We start from the raw sequence: 18,587 nt of genomic DNA on the forward strand, positions 1-18,587 counted from the left end.
GGTTTATTTCCTCAGACCTTAAGCCTGAAAGATTTGTGTGGCTGTATAAACAGATTGGAATTAAAATTCAATTCACCCACAGTTCTGACCCAGTACCTCTTCGGTCCACGCATGCATGTAACCAAGTACAGTTAGACTGCAAAGAAGTAGTGAGGATTCCTAGGCTAGCTAAGCTTGGCAACCCAGAATTAAAGGTTCTTTTAAGCCTTTTGCGGCAGCTGAGGCCCAGACAGGTTGCCCGGCTTGCGCACAGCTTCACAGCTGGTCAGCGGTACAGTCAGGGCTAGAACCCAGAGACTGGCTTCCCAGGGCATGCTCTTTCCACTACTGGCCAATTAGTAGTATTCTTCCGTTTTTGCTTCTTGGAAAACCGAGCAAAGTCAAAACAGCTCATTCAAGGTCAGAGGGGTAGTCAAGCAGAACTGGCAATGCCAGCCAGGAGATTCTAAAACCCTAGAGGGGGAGACCCCTTCCCCTCGCCTACCCCCGTGGACCCTGTGTGAATGTTTTTGTTGATTGTTGATTGTCTCCCAACACACAGTTTAGAGGAAGTCTCTCTTCCAGGTCAGCGACACGTGTTTAACTTCAGGTTCTAATGCCAGCGGTTGTTACTGTCAGGGCAGGCACGCCCCCCAGTGCCCTGACCTGGCAGCCGGCAAAGGCTGCGGGGGCAGATGCCCACCGCTCAACCGTGGTGGTCTCGCGGCCCTAGCAACTCGCAGCTCGCGCATAGCAACTCGTCAGCGACATTTTTCTGGGGTTAGAAACCTGGAGAGGGCAATCTGGTGTCAGACTGAGCTGCGAGCAGCATGGGTGGGCACGGCTAGTCTTGAAGGTACAGAGAAGCCTGTTAAAGACCCGTGGCCAAGCCTTACAAAGGCTGGCGCAAGCCTCACCTCCCGCAACAGTCCAGGGCACCCCGTCTACCTAATTCTGGTAACTAAGTGCACTTCAGGTGACGTGACGCCCAGCACAACGCCCCCAAGTTCAGAGGGCCAGCGCCGCCTGCGCGGCTTCCCCCTTGGACGAAGCGCTCCCCCACCCCCACTCCCGCGCTGCAGACCGTTCTCATTGGCACTTTCCCACGACCGATGGTAAGAGACCCTTCTCTGCGCCCACGTTGCATCTCCCCCACGTGAGGCGCGTGGTTTGAACCTTACGCTCCGTCTGTCTGCCCAGCGAGCGCCGTCCCGGGAGCTGCGCGCGGGTGGGAACGGGTCCCCTGGGTCACGGAGTCGCGAGCGCGGCAGTGAGGCCACGGAGGCGTCATGCACCTGGACACCCCCGTCCTCGCGGGAGGCCGGGGCTGGCGCTGGTTTGCTTTTGGGGAGGGGAGGCAGCTCCGCAGCCTCTGGAAGCACGCGGAGGAAAGCGGGGCACCGCGGCGGCGCAGGGAGCGCGTGGGAAACTCGGACGCAACAGGAGGCAGCGGCGCGGGCCGACGCGGCAGCGCTGGGCTGCGGCAGGGAGAGCGCGCCCGCCCCGAGGGACGGTCAGGCGGCGGGCACGGCAGCCGCTCCAGGTGCTGCCCTCCCGGGAAGGAGGAGGGGCGCTGGCACAGGACCCGCCGGGACTAGTGGCAAACAGGGCAGAAACACTCCTCTCCGGCGGCGGGGCGCCTGGAAGGGGCCCGGGGCCGGCGCTGGCTCGTGCCTGGCGCCCTGGGCCCGGCGGAGCGGCGCAGCGGCGGCTCGGGGACGGGCAGACCCCGCGCGGGGCTCACCTGGCGCGCGCCGGGCGGGCAGCGCGGCTGGTCCATGCCGGCGGCGGCGGCGCCCGTGCCCGCAGCCCCGCCGAGGGCCCAGGGCTCCGCGCCCGCGCCGGGCCTCGCGCCCGCGGGAAGGGTCTGGCCGTTCCGAGGGACTGTGGCCGCGAGCCGGAGCCTCTGTGCGCCTTCACTCCCCAGGCACGTCCCGAGGCCGGCGGGTCCTGGGTCCTAGCGCCCCTCCCGGGGTGCGGAGCCCCGACTTTGAGCCCGCCCGGCGCCCCCCTAGCTCTCGGCTCGGGGCAGCGCCTCTCCCGCCGCTGGAGGGAAGTGGAGGCTGGCTGGAGCTGCCGAACCTGGCGCCTTTCCTAGGACTGGGGTCTGGGGCGCCCAGCTCCCTCCTCACCGCGCCCACCCTTCTCTCCACTGTCCTCTCCGAGCGCCTCCACCCTGAGAAAACACCGAAGGACCAGATCTGCCACATCCCTCAACTCAAATTCGCATACACGATTATTTTTAAAAGATCCTAAAGTGAGAGACATTAGTCACTTATAAATATATATACGATATACCCTATATAATAAAGATCGTTCTTCCTCAAAGTGAAGAACTTTTGTAATCAAATGAATACATAGGCAACACGCTATTATGCGTGTGTGTGTCGGGGGATTATCCCTCAGCCTTAATAGTGCGGACAGTTTACCAACGTGAGTCAAACGTGGATCAACCACAGATGCTGCCACCCTGACCCCTCGCAATCTGTTTAGGGAGCTGGAATCTGAGGTCTAGGGAGATGATATGACGCCTTCAGACACTTTGAAAAAGTAATAAACTGTGGGTAATTAGATGCCCCCACTGTAAAGATCTCAATTGTGTTATTATTCCGCCTGCCCTGCACCTGGCTCCTCCAGGCCGGAGGGGTTTCCAACAAAGACCTCGAGAGCACTTGCATCGGCATCTCCTTTCTCCCTGCCCACAGCGCTGTGTCAGTCCAGCCAAAACCGAGATCCACAGGAGTAATCTTCTCCTGCTGGCTTTCTCATCCAGAGAGACTGATGAGATTGCTAGCGGCAGAAAAGGAAAACAAGTCATTTTTAGAAGTCAAACCTAGTTCACAGGACATGGACGGAGACAAAGAGAAACTTTATTTTGGTGTTAGTGATCATCTATAAAGGCCTACAATAAGGCATGAGAGCAGTATGAATATATCCTTTATAGACTTTTTCTAAGGAGCTCAAAGTATTTTCCCTCAAAAGCACTCCTCTCTGTGTGAACAGACTCTAAGACTGCCCCCAGGTATCCCCACCTCTTGGCCTTCATGCCTTTGTGGAATTGCCCCCCCTTGAGTGTGGGGGAACCTGTGACTTGCTTCCTAACCGAAGAATACAGCACAGTGGTGGGATGTCAACTTCAGTGATTAGGTTTCACAGGCTTACTGAAAGACACTTGCTGGCTTTGATGAAGCAGCCACGTTGGGGAGGCCCACGTGGCAAGGAACTGAGGGTGCCGCTGGCCAAGAGCTAGTTAGTCCAACAAACTGAAAGGAGCTAAGTCCTACCCACAACCAGAAGAGCTTGAAAGAGAACCCTCCCCCACTCGAGTCTTGAGATGAGACTGTGGCCCCACAGATGGCAGAGGACCCAGTAAAGCCCTGCCCAGACTTCTGCCCCAAAGAGACCGTGAGATAAGACGCATGTGTTGTTTAAGCCACTACGTTTGTGGTCCTTTGTCATGTACAACAGTGAAACTAAGACGCTTCTTCCTTCCACAGATGGAAAAATGAGGCAAAGGGGGATTAGGTGGAAGGGCTAAGGTCATTTAAATTATCAGCGGCATCTATCCTTAATTCACAGTCACAGCCTTTTCAGGCCCTGTCTAGACGAGGAAAAGCAGAAGAGCGAAGACATCAGAAGGCGAAAGACCAAGTTCAGGTTGAGATGTGGTAGCGGGTAAAGCAACAGAACTTTAAGAAAGTCTGAGGCAAAAATAACCCAGCAGGTAAAAGGATGGTTTCAAAAACTCAGGGTAAATTAACCCCAAGCAAAAAATACAAATATTTTCAGAAAAGAAAGTAAATAAAATGAAAGGAAGACAAGAAAGAGAAAAATAAGAGACAACGAGGAAAGGAAAAGACACCAAATCCTCCGAGTACCTTTTCTAATTATCTACAAAAAAAAAACACAAAAGCCGCTGTATTCGCTCCTGTAAGTGTGGGATTGTCCAGAAGAGCCGCTTGAGAAGTACTGGGAGGCTGTCTGCACTCAGTACCTGCCTGTGCAACCAGCAGGCTGTCTGTTGTTCCCAAGATATTGCATTAAAACAGACGGTGTCTCAAAACTCTTAGCCAGAGTTCTGAGGGTCTGCACACATTTGTCCGATTTTAAGTGTCTTTGGATGCCTCATGTTTAAAAGTTTTCTGCTGCATCCTTACTATAATACAGCAAAGTTGAGCCCAAGGCTTAACCCCCTGGATGTTTACTTCCTTCCGTGAACCTTGAAGGGGGTTGTAAAGTGGTGTCTGATTTTTAAAGAAAGAATGAGAAGACGGGAGGAAGGGAGAGAGAGAAAGGAAAACAAGAAGGAAGGAGAAGGAAGGGTAGAAGAAGGCAGAGTTCCCCGTCCAGCTGGGGGTGGGGCTGGGGAGAGCTAACGCAGCGCATGAAGCTCTGCTCTCACACTTCCCCTTGCCTGCTGGACATCTCTACTTGAGCCCGTCAGTATTTCACACTGGAAGTTTCTGAACCAGACGGCATCATCGCCCTACCAAATCTGGTTCCTAGTGGTTACCGCTCCTACCAACTCTCCCGATCTACTCGACAGCCGTCTGGCTTTCCTCCTCCTCTCTTGCTCTCCATACCAACCAGTCAGCACTTCTATTGCAGTGTCACTGGCCAGTCCCTCCCTTGGCACCCCTATTGCCAGGAGTGAAACAGAGCCTGTTTATGCCCCTGTCGTCTCCTCCTGGACCTAGCTAGGTAAGTAGGCAATAGCCAACATGGCATGATTTAGCTCAGAGGTGCTGGAGTCCACCCCACTCCCTGCCCACGCCCCTAATGTCTCCCCTACCCAGACTTTACAGGGCTTGAAATTCCCTCAGAGTGTGTTTGGTTTTTTTCTAATTGGTTCAGCATCCTAAAGTTTAAAACTGTAAGTATTTCTATTTGTGGTAACTCTTTGTGCCTCTAAAACCTTCATAAGACTGTGTGTATCAGACCCTCTCTTCTTCTCTGAAGAGCCACTCAACACACCACTAACTTAGGAAGAGTAGACCTACTCTTTCTGGGGTGAAGGAAGTGGGCAGCAAAAACCAACTCCACCCATTTCACAGCTTCACCCATGGCCTATGTGTCCAGCTGTTTAGAACATGAGAGGGAGTAAGGTGGCTTCTGGTTGGAGCTGGCTTTCTGGTGGCCCCGGACATGCAGTGGAATCTGCCTGTTTCAATCTATAACCCAAGAAGCAGAAATATGGGGGAGGAAGAAAGTTTTCTTTCTAGTTCACGGGAAATACACAGAAGCCCGACCTCTGAGAGCTGGAGGAGCAGCAGTTATCTATTGATAACAGGACTTTGGTTCCACTGATGAGGTTAAAACAAACAGGGTGCACCATCTAGGTTCTTCTGATCATATCACCGGTCATTCCTCTTTGAAGATTGAAGATGTTGATGTGCGACAAGCTGGGGTGCCTGATTGTCACAGTATGGAAGACCAGGACAGTCAAATGCCACAGTGTTTGATAATTTCTGGAGAAGTTAAGTCCGTGGTTTACCTTCCCTGATCATCAGTGTCACTGGCAATACCTGCATTAAATTCCCCTTGGAGTTCTTCCACGAGTGGGCATGGCATTATCCCATTATCCCCATCCTCATTATCCCATTATCCCATCATCACTATCCCTATCCTGAGCCAAAGGAATACACAAAGAGTACCTAACTGTCCTTCTCACAACAGAGGAACAGATTCTAAGAGGCCACCTGATGTCCCCTATGCCTCCCTCACCCTAATCTGTGAGGAGATTCAGGATCCCAGCCCCAGTTTTTCCTAATCATAATGAAATCTCAGACAGAATCAATCAAAGCTACTCTGAGGAAACCGAATGCACATCCCATAGAATTCCAGATCAGACATCCTCCAGCCCCGGTGCCTGCTCTCAGGATGGCTCAAGACGAACAGAGAGAGAAGAATGGAAAGTTCAGAGTAAACCTGCACTTGTCACAGGGATGGGCATTGGCCCTGGGGCCCGAGTTACAAATTTGCAAAGATTAAGTGGACTGGGAAGTTGGGTGTTAACAATAAAATATCTTTCACCATTATTTATCAGCAGGAGGTAATAAGCTTAATGATGAAAGCCTTGCACTGGTATCTGAGGAGAGGCCACAGTGTTGAGTGGCTGTCATACATTCCTTTAGGTGTATTTGAGAGCCAAGCCTCTCCTGGTCTTCAATGATGCTACACCTAACATACGTATCTATCTATCTATCTATCTATCTATCTATCTATCTATCTATCTATCTGTCTGTCTATCTGTCGAGAGAGGTATTTCTAACAGAGGCAAATTTGTTCAATTATGTATTCATTCATCCACTCAACAAATATTTTTGAACAACTACCATATGCCAGGAATGATTTTAGGTGCTGAGGATAGATTGTAAACAACATGAATCCATACTGTCACGATGCTTACATTCTAGTGAGGGGAAGAGAGACAATTAACAAGAAAGAAAAAGATCACTTTATCATGATCTGAAGATAATAAAACAAATTACTGCAATAGAGAGAGACTGATGGGGAGGCCACTTTAGTTTGCGAGGTCAGAGAAGGCTTCTCTGGGAAGGGACATTTGATCTGACACATGGATAACCCCAAGGAGCTAGGAATGGAAAGATGTGGGGGAAGAGGATCCCAGCAAGGGAACAGTGTATGCGAAATCTTCAAGGCAGGAACAAGCGCAGTTAAGTTCAAGCAAGAGATAGGATCCTAGCGTGGGCAGATACGACAGGAAGCTTGTGATGGTTTTAAGCAGAGAAGAAACACAGTATGATCTGCTTTTTGAAAAGATTGCTCTGGCCACTGCGTGGAGAGTCAATTCTAGGGAATTAAGGGTAGAAGCTGGTAGGAGCTCTTGGATTAATCCAAGCTAGAGATGGTGGTGACCAGGGAGAAACGGTCCGGTTCAGTATGCATGCGTTTTGAATAGAAGGCTGACAGGACTTGCGATGGAGTGCATGTGGGGAGTGGAGTGAGGAGAGAGAAGAAACAGTGATAACCACTGGGGTTTTGGCCTGGGCAGTTGGGTGGATGGTAGTGCCATTTCCTGAGATGGAGAATGGTATCGGAGGAGCAAGAAAAGAATGGGTGGGAAATCAAGAACCCTGCTTTGGCCTTGTTCAGTCTGAGTCTCTACTAGACATCCAAGTGAAGACATCAAGAGGCAGCTGGATCTCTGTGCCTGGAGCTCAGTGGAAAGGTCAGAGCTGGGGCAGCGAATTTGGGAGTCATCAGTGTATCGACGCTGCCATAAACCGTGGAGCTAGAGGAGGTCACTTAAGAGGGCCATGTAGTCAGAAGGGAGAAGAGGGCGAGGAAGCCACACTCTGGGCCTACCAACTCTTAGGGGTCAAGGAGAGGAGGAGATGCCAGCAAAGAGACTCAGGGGCCATCGCCGTATAACAGGAGGAACCTGCCAAAGAGAATGAAACCATTCAAGTGACTCCTCCATTGATAAGAAGAGCTAGAAAATGGAGAACTCCTGAAAGATTTTACAGAAGGAAGAGACATGGAGATTTGCCCATTGTAAAGACAAATCTGGTGTTGGTGGGAAGCATGGGCTGGAGAAAACTAGTAGGGGTAGAGAGGTCATTAATAATAGTCCAGAAAGAGCTGAGGGGAGCCTGAAGAAGAGCCCTGGCGTTAGGAATGGAGAGGAGGGAAGAACCGGAAAGAAATTCGGGGATAGAAAGGGACTTGGTGGGGCCAGTCCCAGGGCCAAGTGGTTGGGTTTGCACACTCCACTTCAGCAGCCCAGGGTTCACCAGTTCGGATCCTGGGTGTGGACCTACACAGCGCTCATCAAGCCATACTGTGGTGGGATCCCACATAGAATAACTAGAATGACCTACAACTAGGATATACAACTATGTACTGGGGCTTTGGGGAGAGGAAAAAAAAAAGAGAAAGATTGGCAAAAGGTGTTAGCTCAGGGCCAATCTTCAAAAGGAAAAAAAAAAGAAAGGGATTTAGTAACCAAGGGGCCGTGACTGCACAACTATTGGATGCTAGGACCTCCCACAAGGCAGGCACTGGTCAGGCGAGGGCAAGCACTCTGGTGAGCCGCTCTGAGTATACTGGGTCTGAGGTGCCCGTGGAACACACAGGAAAGATGTCAGTAGGTAAGAGGATACAGGTCTGCAGGTGACGGGAAATGTTTGGGTTGGAGCTAAAACTTCAGGTGTCATCAATATATAGGTAAGAGAGGAAGCTCTGAGCAGGAGAGGGAAGGATCTAGCCTCAAAGGCTTTCAAGAGGTGAACAGAGAGGGGCTGGGACAAAGGAGACTTGAGCAGATGGCCAGAAGGTAAGATAATCCGCCCTCTGGCCAGAGGCTGGGCCCGGCGTAAGTTCTTCCAGAACAAGGACCTCAAAACTCTAAACACCTTAAAGACTGCAAGTGGAGAGCCACTCCCTGACAGAAGTAATATTCTGATAGAAAATGAGATACAGCTGCACACACACTTAACACAGAGACACTTTCTGGGGCTGGAAGGTTTTTTCCTCCTTTAAAAAATGAGATGGCGGTAGTAAATTAGAAAAACTTCTAGGGGCTGACCCGGTGTCGCAGCAGTTAAGTGCACACGTTCTGCTTTGGCAGCCTGGGGTCTGCAGGTTGGGATCCCGGGTGCAGACATGGCACCGCTCATCAAGCCATGCTGTGGCAGGCGTCCCACATATAAAAGCACAGGAAGATGGACATGGATGTTAGCTCAGGGCCAGTCTTCCTCAGCAAAAAGAGGAGGATTGGCAAATGTTAGCTCAGGGCTGATCTTCCTAAAGAAAAACAAAAAAACTTCTATTTCCCAAATTTGTATAAGAAATGAAATCCACTTTAATCAAATTCTCACAACTCTAGCAGGCTTTTTTTTTCTTTAAAAAGAGGGCAATATAGATAAATTCAGAATCTTTCACCCCTTAGATTTTGACTAACATTCTATTTCTTTTTTTTCCCCCTCTGCTCCTCCTCCCCAAATTATTTTTTTCTTCCCATTCCTAGTCATAGTATTCAAGTTAAAGACAAGAATGTCTAATTAACAAAACCTCTGGGAATGAAGCAATTTGGTAACAAAATTGCCCATGTTTTAAAACCAGGCAAACTCCTTCACAAACCAGGTGGGTCACGAGTAATACGGACCATGCAGGTCCATAACAACATCTCTGAGACCTTTATTATATTCAGTTGCTAGCAGATAAAAAAACAAACAAGCAGATATAAACAAACAGACCTCCTCACATACTTTCCATTTGTTTGCAAAGAATGCAAAGTAAATAGTACCAATTCTCCAGAAACCTCTGCAGTGAGGTTTGTCTGGTCGCCCCCCCCACCGCCCCCCACCTCCCTTTCTGTACCTGTCCTCCCCTCTCTCCCATCCGGGTGCCCACTTTGTACCCTCCTGACCTTCTGCTCCTCTTCTCTGGGGAGGAAGGCCTGTACCCTCCATTTGCGTTCACTGATTGACTCATGGCACTCTGTCAGTGTTACCTCAGCCAGGAATTTGCATTCCCAGTCATTGACTGACTGCTTACTACTTCCTTCTTACTTCCTTACTGGGTGGTGGTGGGGAGAGCCAGAGATAAAGTAAACATGTGGAAAGTTCTTTAGGACTCAACTTACCTGCTCTGAGACTCCAGCCTGTAATTGGGTGTCCCCCTGTTGCTCCACAGTGGCCTGCCTTCCCTGTGCCAGCACCAGCTCTAAAGTTTCCTAATGTCGTGTCTGTAGCTCCAACCAGACTAAGCTCCTTGAGAGCCGAGGGTGCATCTGTCTTATTTTTAGATTCTCAGACACAAAGTAAGCACTCCATAAATGTTCACTGAACAAATAAATGAATGAATGAATTGAAGTTGGGATGCAGGAGTTATAATGTTGCCGTCCTAAGTGACTAGAAAAGATGGAACAATTGAAAGGCAAGACTGTCCTTTATCTCCCCAACACCATTAAACGGTCTTTGTTCCCTGGCAGGTGCTAGAAGCTTTGACCTAAAAGGTACTAGAAGCAGAAAAACAGGCACTGCTTCTCCCAGGGCCAAGAACATCAGCTCCTGGCCCAAATGTGGGTTCTCCTGACCGAAGACTCCAAGGTGCCCATTCTATGTTGGTCTTCACATTTCATCTATCACATTGTTCAGGCAGACGTCTATTGGGAGCTACGAAGCTCCAGGCACCGCGTTGGGCCCCGAGGACTCAGCGATGCAGAGACCCGGCCCAGTCCCTGTGTTCACCAACCTTGCCGTCCAGTTGAGTTACTATTGAGTGAACTCTCAGCCGAAGACTCCATCACCATCCACCCATTCGTCTATCCATCCGATGGATTCCCCGTGTTTCTTATTTTTTATAAATTTCTGAGAACAGCATGAGTGTTTGGAACATATTTGTTGAATGAAGGCTTCCTATAGTTTGGGTTGTTTTGGAATCATAGAAATGTTAAAGCTGAAAAGGAGTGTGTTGCACAGTCTCTGTTCGCCCCTCCAGACGTGCTCTCCATCCCTCCTCCCTGGACGGTGTGCCCTGGCAGGCTGACCTGTAGGGAATACATCATGGCCCCTTGCCCTCTGGCTTCCATCAGCCCAGTTCAGCCAATGGGAGACACCAGCACAGGATCAGAGCGCGGGCAGTGGCGGTGCGCCTCCATGGCAATGCAGAACTCTTTCCAGGTTCCAATGTCTGCTGTGTCCCCTGCCCTACTACCATCTGCCTAGGGGTGTTGCCTTCAGCCTACTGGTGGTGACAGCTTGCAGGCTCTCCCTAGCCCACAGAAGCTGCACCATCCCTAGTTGGTTTCCCTTAACCCTGCCCACACCCATCCACACAGGTGTAGGATGAGCCTTCAACTGTCTCCTGAAGGGACTCTGATATGAACCCCATCTTTTTCAACCTCCAGATGTGGAATTGTAAATTCCTGAAGGAAAGGGTCTACTTTCAATCTGTGGCCTTTATGGCTATTTGGAGCCACATTGTGACTTTATTACTATCGTCATACACAGATTGATTTTTTAAAACATATCCCATGGGGTGGACAAAATTATGCCAAGATGAAGGTCAGGCCTGAGATGCCAACTAAAACAAGCGTACAAGGAACCAAGTGACAAACGCTTGGCATTTCAAATTCCAACAAGTCACAGCCAGTGGAATCAAGCTCAAATTTTGCTGAGGCTGACATCTAACTTTTCCAGTTCTTTCCCCAAGTCATACCCCTAAACAGGACAAGTGACCTCCCAGCCCTTTTGTTCACAAATCTCCCTCTGCCTGGAACACCTCTCCTCCCCTCGTTTCTCTATGTCCCATCCCTTCCTATCCTACGAGGCCTAGTGCAAATGGCCTCCCATAAATGGCCGAGCTTTCTATGACTTTCCCATTCAGAAAATAGCTGTTTTCTCTAGACACTTGGAGCATTTTGTTTGTATTCACCATATCACTTACCACTACTTGTGTTAGAATTATTTGTGTCCAAGTATTTTTCTCATTCCTAAGCCTTGAAGAGGCCTGAGAGCAAGACAATGTCTTACATATCTTTCTTGCCCTCAAAGGACCTATTGCAGTGCTTCAAAAATTGAAATTCCTAACTAAATGTTTGTTGACTGACCAAGTAAGTAAACAAATGAATTAATAACCAAAATTATTTTTGCTTGGAATGTTGATATAATTTGTTCTGAGTCTCAGAAGACCAAACCATATTTCACATTTTCGTCCGTAAATAGCAAATACATAAAAGCAAATGGCACTATATTTGAGAAGAAATATTTTCAGATTGTTTCCATATGTGTTTCTATACATAACGGTTTATGCAATATTTTAAATCAAATTCAACACTATGTGGCCACGTATCTTCTAGAAGCTCATAATGATGATTTAGATCAGAGCTTAAAACCACAACAAAAAAGTTCTTAAAGGAGATTTGTTCCTTTATCCTTCAGTCCTGCTCGTTCTGTGGATGTCTTCTTCCCAGGCTTGGCTCTGATGTCACTTTCTGTCTTTGCCTTTCTCCAACTTTCCCTGGCAAAACTGCTCTGTGTCTCCCGAGTTTTTATTGCCCTTTGCACACACCTTTGTTATGGCTTCTCCCCCACTGCTCTGTGTATTTATGTGTTCATCTCCCAATAAGACTGGGAGCTCCTCAAGGGCAGGACCCAGTCCTGATGACCTACCCATCTTCCCAACACCTAGCACAGCCCCTGGCACAAAGTGAGATTCAGTAAATGTGCTCTGAATTTAGTCGGCCTGATGCCAATTGTGTGCTTTGGCTCCAAAAACCCAACCCATGCTTTCTTTGGTTTAAAATCCCATGACCTTTATGAATTGCGTGAGATGAAAGAACACACACACCCTACCCTGCTCTTTGGAAGCGGGGTCTGAATTTCTTATCTATAGTCAATTCTTTGACCGGATCCAGGTTAGGTATCATGGACCACTTCCACAATAACTCCTTCTGCTTGCAGCTATGGGAGAGCATCTCAGCACCAATTCAGGAACATGTCCTTTTATGGCTAAAATAGAGAATGTGAGGTAAGGTCTTGTTTCAAGTCAGGGAAGGGAGAGGGGAAAGAAAATTAGAATGGACTGAGCATTTACTCTGTGCTTGGCCCTTCGCATGCCTTATCACTTAAATCCTCACAGAATCTCAGTGTCGGCTCAGTTCTATTAGCTCCATGTTGCGGTGGGACATCCCCAAGGGCCAATGGAACCATTCTTCTTAGACCCACTACCACTGGTCGTGGCTCTGCTGGAGTGAGTTTCAGGATGGGGATGAGGGCCAGCTTCATCTCTACCATCACCTCAAGCCACCGGTCCACTAATTCCCTGCCTTGAGACACACTGACCTTTCCAGTAGCTGAAGCCTCTAGATCTTTCCCACATCACGGGGTTTGTGCAGGCTCCTCCCTCTGCCGCGCTGGCCTTCTCCCCTACTCTCTTCACCTGGCTAATTCCTACTGATCCTCTAGGGAAGTGATTCTCAAAGTGTGGTCTCCATGCCCGCAGTCTCAGCATCATCCAGAAACTTAGCAGAAATGCAAATTCTTGGGACCCACCTCGGAACTACTGAATCACAAACTCTGGGGCTGGGATCCAAAAGCCTGTTTTTTTAACAAACTCTCTGAGTGGTTCTGATGCACATTGAAATTTGAGAAGCGCTGCTCTAGGCTTTATCTTAACTGTCACCTCCTCAGAGATACTTCCTTGAACCTGCTTCCCAATCTGTATCAGATCCCCGCTGTTATTCCCCCTCATAACAGCTATTCATGTGTCACAATCTGTGAATTATGTAACTTTTGGTATGTTGTTTGTTTAAAATCTATCTTCCTCCCCAGACTCTGAGCTCCTGAAGGCAGGGACCATGTATACCTAAATCCTTACATTCTGCCTGCCACATAGTAGGTATTCAATCAATGCTTATCTGTTGGTCAGTTTTTCCTAACCATACCCTGCTTGTGAGCCAGCCTGGCTGTGAGACCCCAGAGTACTTCTTGAGCCCACTGTGTGGACTTTTGTGTCTAGCCATGAAAGACACAGCACAAAAGACAGCCAAGCCTCATTTATTCACCATCCAGAGTGAAGATCACCCATGACTACTGCATCCCAGCCTCTCTTTCCTTCCCATTGCTGAGCAACCACATGTATGAATGCAGGGGGGCAGTGGGAAGGTGGGAAAAGCAGGGATTTGAGCAACAAGTGGTTTCTCAGTAGCTTAGGTAAATAATTTAGTGACGGAGAAGAGTAGAATTCTTAGCTTTATGAGATGTACAGATTCTCAGTGGATTTGGACCACTCTTGCTTTGCCCGGAGTCGCTCTGAGGCCAGCACAGGTGCCTCACTGTCTCTGTTAACCCAAGGACTCATTCTTCTCTTTCAGGCCTAACGTGTATCATCTAGAACCAAGGTTCACTTTCCACCTTGGCTTGGTGAGCTAGGTAAGGTGTTCGGATTTCAATTACCTCAGAAAAATAATTTCTTAATATACTCATTTTTCTCCCGATGGTGAATGGAACAGCCCTGTGAGATCCCTCTCGACAACAGTGTCAGTCAATGCTTATCCTAGCTGAGGCTTCACATTACACAGTAATACTCGGGACAACACTGTGGGTAGCTGGCAGGTGGGGGCCGTGACGGGGGTTGGGGGATGGGAGAAGGGGCTGGGACCTTGTCCTGGGAATCCTGGCTCAGAGTAAAGTGTGCTGTGTACCCTACACCATACCTCAATGACACCCCCCCCCCATCCCCCTCCCGCCCAACCTCAAGATGTAATCAGGTTCAGATGAACCTCCAAGGCAGAAAGAGTCCTGGAGGAGGCCGCCCCACCCCCATCCCAGCTCCGCCTTGGAGAGCACAGCCGGGATCAGGCCAGTCACATGTCCCTGTTCCCCAGCTCTTCTCTGCCAACCCCTGCTCATGAAGACAATTCCTCTCCGTGCACTGTGTCCCTGAGTCTCGGGGCTCACCTGCCGCCCCACCCCACAGGTTAATCAGCACAGTCAGATCTGTGAGTCAGCATTCAGATTCTCAACCTTCCCAGCCTGTCACAAAGAAAATTCAGAGACGTCGGCCCACCTGGCTGTGCCAAGACCAGCGACTCCCTAGTCCAAGTGGGGAAGGTGAGGGAGCCCCTGCTACGTGCTCGACGCTGTGGATCGAGCTGTGTGCTTTGTCTTCCTCATCTCATTGAACCCCCTTGTTAACCCATGTGACAGGCTCAGTATCTCCCTTTCACAGACGTGGAAACTGAGGCTGAGAGAGTTTAAGTACCTTCCCAAGATCACAGAGCTAATAAGGAAGTACTTGAACCCTGGAATGTTTGACTGTAAATTCCACACACTTGTCCCAAACAACCCTCCAATGAGCCTTTGAAAAGGGAGTTATAGTGACACCAGCCCCTCAGTGTGGAACGTAGAGTTTGTCTAGACACATCCTGAGCCCACGGGGTCCACTTAGTGCTTCCTCCCCACCTTATTTCCTGCAGCCTGTGTTGCTTGTGTACTTTTTGCCTGATGGAAATGGCCGTGCCTCGTTCAGACCTTCTTGCCCTTGGCCTCCACCTCCACCCCAGGATCTAGTAGGAAGCACGTGATGTACTTGCCCACAGGAAGCATCTGAGACAGGCTGGTCAAACAGACACAGGCTTTCAAACGGGGGCTAAGGTGGGCTGTTGCAGATGGAATTCTGAAGGCCTGGCCCTACGCTATCGCACACGAAGATGGCCCGCTCCTCTTCAAGCTACTCCCGCCCCTGTGGACCAGACGGGGATGAGCTGCCAGGACTTCTTTGAAGGCGCTCTCTCTGGCTTCCCACACTGCACTTCTAGATGCCAGCCTACTCTGTGCCTTCACCTAAGCCGACAGAGAAAAGTGACGCAGACGTGGAAGGCAACACGGAGTCAAGCGTGTGAACGACAGTAGAGTCAATAAAACACAGATGCAATTCAGTTGGCGCTACTGGAAACCTTTGTTTCAAAAAAACCCAAACCAAAACAAAACAAGCAAGGCATCCAAAGTAAATGTAGTGAAAACTCACTGACACCCATTTCTAAACATCCTGGAAGGTTTCAGGTGACAGGAGCTGGCCCTGTGCCACCTCAGGGCGTGGCCGTCCTTGTGCTTCTTGACTTGTAAATCCTCAGACTCTGTTGGGTTACTAACTCGGAAGGCCCGAGGCCTCTCTTATCAGACCTCTGCATCAGAATCCTGAATAACAAACGTCTTCTGAACTGAGTACAAGGAAGTTGAGATTTCTCTGGGGTCAGAGGCTGCAAACCTTGTTGACAAACTGGCAACAGGAGGCCCCACTGAAATAGTGGCGGGTGGGCAGGGGGACCCAGGCGGAGCTATGTTTTCAGGGTGGGAAGAGGGACCCACATTAGAGACATCGCTTCTGGATGTGAGGTGGTGGGAGGTCAGGAAGGGAGGCTGATCTAGGGCTGCTAGTCTCACAGCAGAGCAAGGAGCTGGGGTAAAGCATGCGCTGTACCATCCTTTCCTCCATCCTCGGCACACCCCCAAAGCTGCTTCTGCACGTGGGGACATAACTACCCTTGCCCCCACATTCCCTAATTGTTCCTGCCATTCCTTCCAGATGCATCTCTGCTCCTGAACCTCCCCTGCCCTGAGGGGCAGAAGGAGTGGCCCCAGCAGGGCTGGAGAGGCAGAGTGGTCCCTGCACGGGCAGTTCTGGGTCAGGGAGCTGGAACCACACTCCTGGTGCCAGAGCGCAGTTTCATGCCCAGACAGCAGCTGGGGCTCTGTGCCAAGGCTGCCGTGAGGCCTCACTGCTCCCTGGCCTCCCTCCAGCGCCCGTGCCAGGAAGGAACAGCCTGCCACCGGTGTGGAGTGGGCACCTGGGTGCCTCCAGCTCTGACCTCTCCCTGGGGCAGCCACACCCGTAGGAGTGCAATCCCTTTTGCCCTTTTTGATGGTGAGTTCAGAGGTTCCAGGGAGGGGCAGGCAGGTGAGAAGACAGCGACAGACCGGAATCCCATAGGAGCTCTGGTTTCAAATTTAAAATATTGTTTTCCAGGCTCAGGCACTGAGCATTCGCTTGCCATCACTCAGGTCCTAACAGAGGAAAAACTACAATGGAAAATTAGATCCTGTGTCACATGTCATGGGTATAAATAAAACAAAAGGCAAGCTTGACGTCAGTGATGAGGATTCTCACATTCCACTCACTTCCTCCTCATCAAATACTCAGCTCAGTTTACCCCCTTGGGTGGTGGGAACTGGTTTGTGTAAACAGGTAGGAGCTCTGACACTGTGGGGACCATGTTTCTTTCTCCCTCGAGATTCCCCAGGAGCCACAGGGTGGGCCTCACTCCCTGGGCTGGGTGTTTCCTGGGTATGTGGTGGTATGCTTGGCACCTGTCAAAATTCCTTCGACACGTCCCCTAAGCTCTCCCAGTCTATATTCTTCCACTCAAATTTCCCTTCTCAGGGCAGCCAGCTTGTCCCCTCACCAGACTTCCTGGGAATAGGTTGAGGGAACATTTCTCTTCCTGGAGAAGAGAAAGGAGAATGCAGGGGGAGAGCTGAGTGTCCTCTTGCACAGGGACAGGGCTGGGCTGGTGGGGGTCTCTGCTGCCCCCTTCACTCAGGTGTGCCACTGAAAAGTGGTGTGCAGTCAGCCTGGGGATACTGACTCCTGTTGTAAACATACTCTGGACTCCAATGATCTAAAGGAAGCATGTGGTAAAGAATTTTGCAGTACAAACATTCCCCTCACCAAGTTCTTTCTTTGTAAATCCAGCTCTTCCTCTGTTGGGTTTTTCTCAAAGTGTTAAGCACCCCTCTGCCCCAAAGCCAAAACCAGACATGGCCTGGTGGACAATCTAACACCTCTGTATCATCAAAGGGCATCGCACTTCAAAGCATGCTGAGGAACGTTGACGAGCAGCGCCCTGCTTACGAATAAAGCGACAACTGTTAATGCGACACAGGATGGTATCCACCATTATCTGGCTTTATGTCTTGACTCTTTGGGGTATCACTGGATCTAGGATCATCACGGAGTCTGTTCCCAGTGCACGTGCTGCAAGTCAAACACTCAGATGGTAACTCTTTGTTCTGAAATCACTACGTTCAGCAAGCCTTTGCGGAACTCTCCTCTGTGCTGGGGACCATTCTGGCGCTGGGTGTACTGAGATGAGTACGACCCAACTCTGGCTGTCTCTGCTCTGATCTGTGAAGGGCATGATTAGTGGCAGCAGAGCGCAGGGAAAAGAGAGTGGCCTTTGTGTTCAACGGATGAGTTTAAAACACGGTTCTATCACTTCCTGGCTGCTAGACTTTGCCTACCTCAGAGGATGGCGAGCACTGCGTGAGATAGGACGGAAAGTGCTGCACACAGTGCAGGGGGCCTGACAGGCACTCAACAGCACCAGTTCCCTTCCCGGCTCCTCCCCTCGCCAGTGCTGCACCTGCTGCCTAGAAGGAAAACACAAAATGGGAAGGAAAATTACTGTTGTGTATATACACAAGGCAGGATTCGTTCTCTCCCCTCACCCTACACATGCACACACGCACGCACGCACTTTAACATGGCTTTATATAGGTGTAATTACTCCACGACACAGACTACAATGTTATTTTTAGAACTAGATTTCTAACTCTGCTCCCACTCAAGAAGAAGTAGATTGGGTTGATAATGGACTGAAATGGCACTTGGTCTTTATCCTCTCCACGTGTACTCAGCAGGGCAGGGTTTGATAACATAGGTCTCAGGTACTTCTCATTCTGTGTCTCATTATGGCTGCTGAGGACGGCTCTGTGGCCTGCATTCTGGGAGACCCCTTTTATCAGATGTGTTTCTGAGACCACAGGAAGTTTTTCCTTTTCCATAAGAATCTCATGAGAGAATGTTGTTCTTCAAAAATTGTGCCAGAACTGGCTCAGGGCAGAATTGTGACGTGCAAGGAGTTGGTTTCCTCCTATCATCTTTCCTGCTTCCTCTCCTCAATCTAAGCATCCAGCATCCAAATACCACACCTGGCTTCTAGAACCTTCTATGATAGTCTAGTCCCTGTCTGTTTTGATGCTGTCCATGCACTCATCTTCCTTACATCTCAAAACTCACCCTTCCTATAACCTTGCCTCTCACATCTACTCTCTGCGAGGTGGATATGGATTAACTAT

At 49.8% G+C, this 18,587-nt stretch overlaps 1 protein-coding gene and 1 long non-coding RNA gene across 6 annotated transcripts in view; one reads left to right on the forward strand and one right to left on the reverse strand.

Annotated features, from left to right (window-relative positions):
• The window catches only part of PDE8B (phosphodiesterase 8B), a 217,432-nt gene extending 215,521 nt beyond the window's left edge, over positions 1-1,911 (reverse strand). Inside the window, exon 1 of one of the 5 annotated variants that reach the window (XM_070571586.1) lies at positions 1,724-1,911. In XM_070571586.1, the coding sequence (XP_070427687.1) occupies positions 1,724-1,759 (36 nt within the window). In that variant the 5' untranslated portion in view covers positions 1,760-1,911. Of the gene's footprint in view, positions 1-1,160; positions 1,700-1,723 lie in introns of those variants that run through there. The other 4 variants (XM_070571578.1, XM_070571580.1, XM_070571581.1 and 1 more) reach the window with 4 other exon arrangements.
• Positions 994-10,328, forward strand: LOC139075362 (uncharacterized). The gene is made up of 2 exons (XR_011525714.1): positions 994-1,094; positions 9,938-10,328. It is a non-coding gene; the product is annotated as an uncharacterized lncRNA (long non-coding RNA).
• Positions 10,329-18,587: the final 8,259 nt, after the last annotated feature.

The sequence above is a fragment of the Equus przewalskii genome, chromosome 13 (genome assembly GCF_037783145.1).
Source record: "Equus przewalskii isolate Varuska chromosome 13, EquPr2, whole genome shotgun sequence".
Lineage (NCBI taxonomy): Eukaryota > Metazoa > Chordata > Mammalia > Perissodactyla > Equidae > Equus > Equus przewalskii.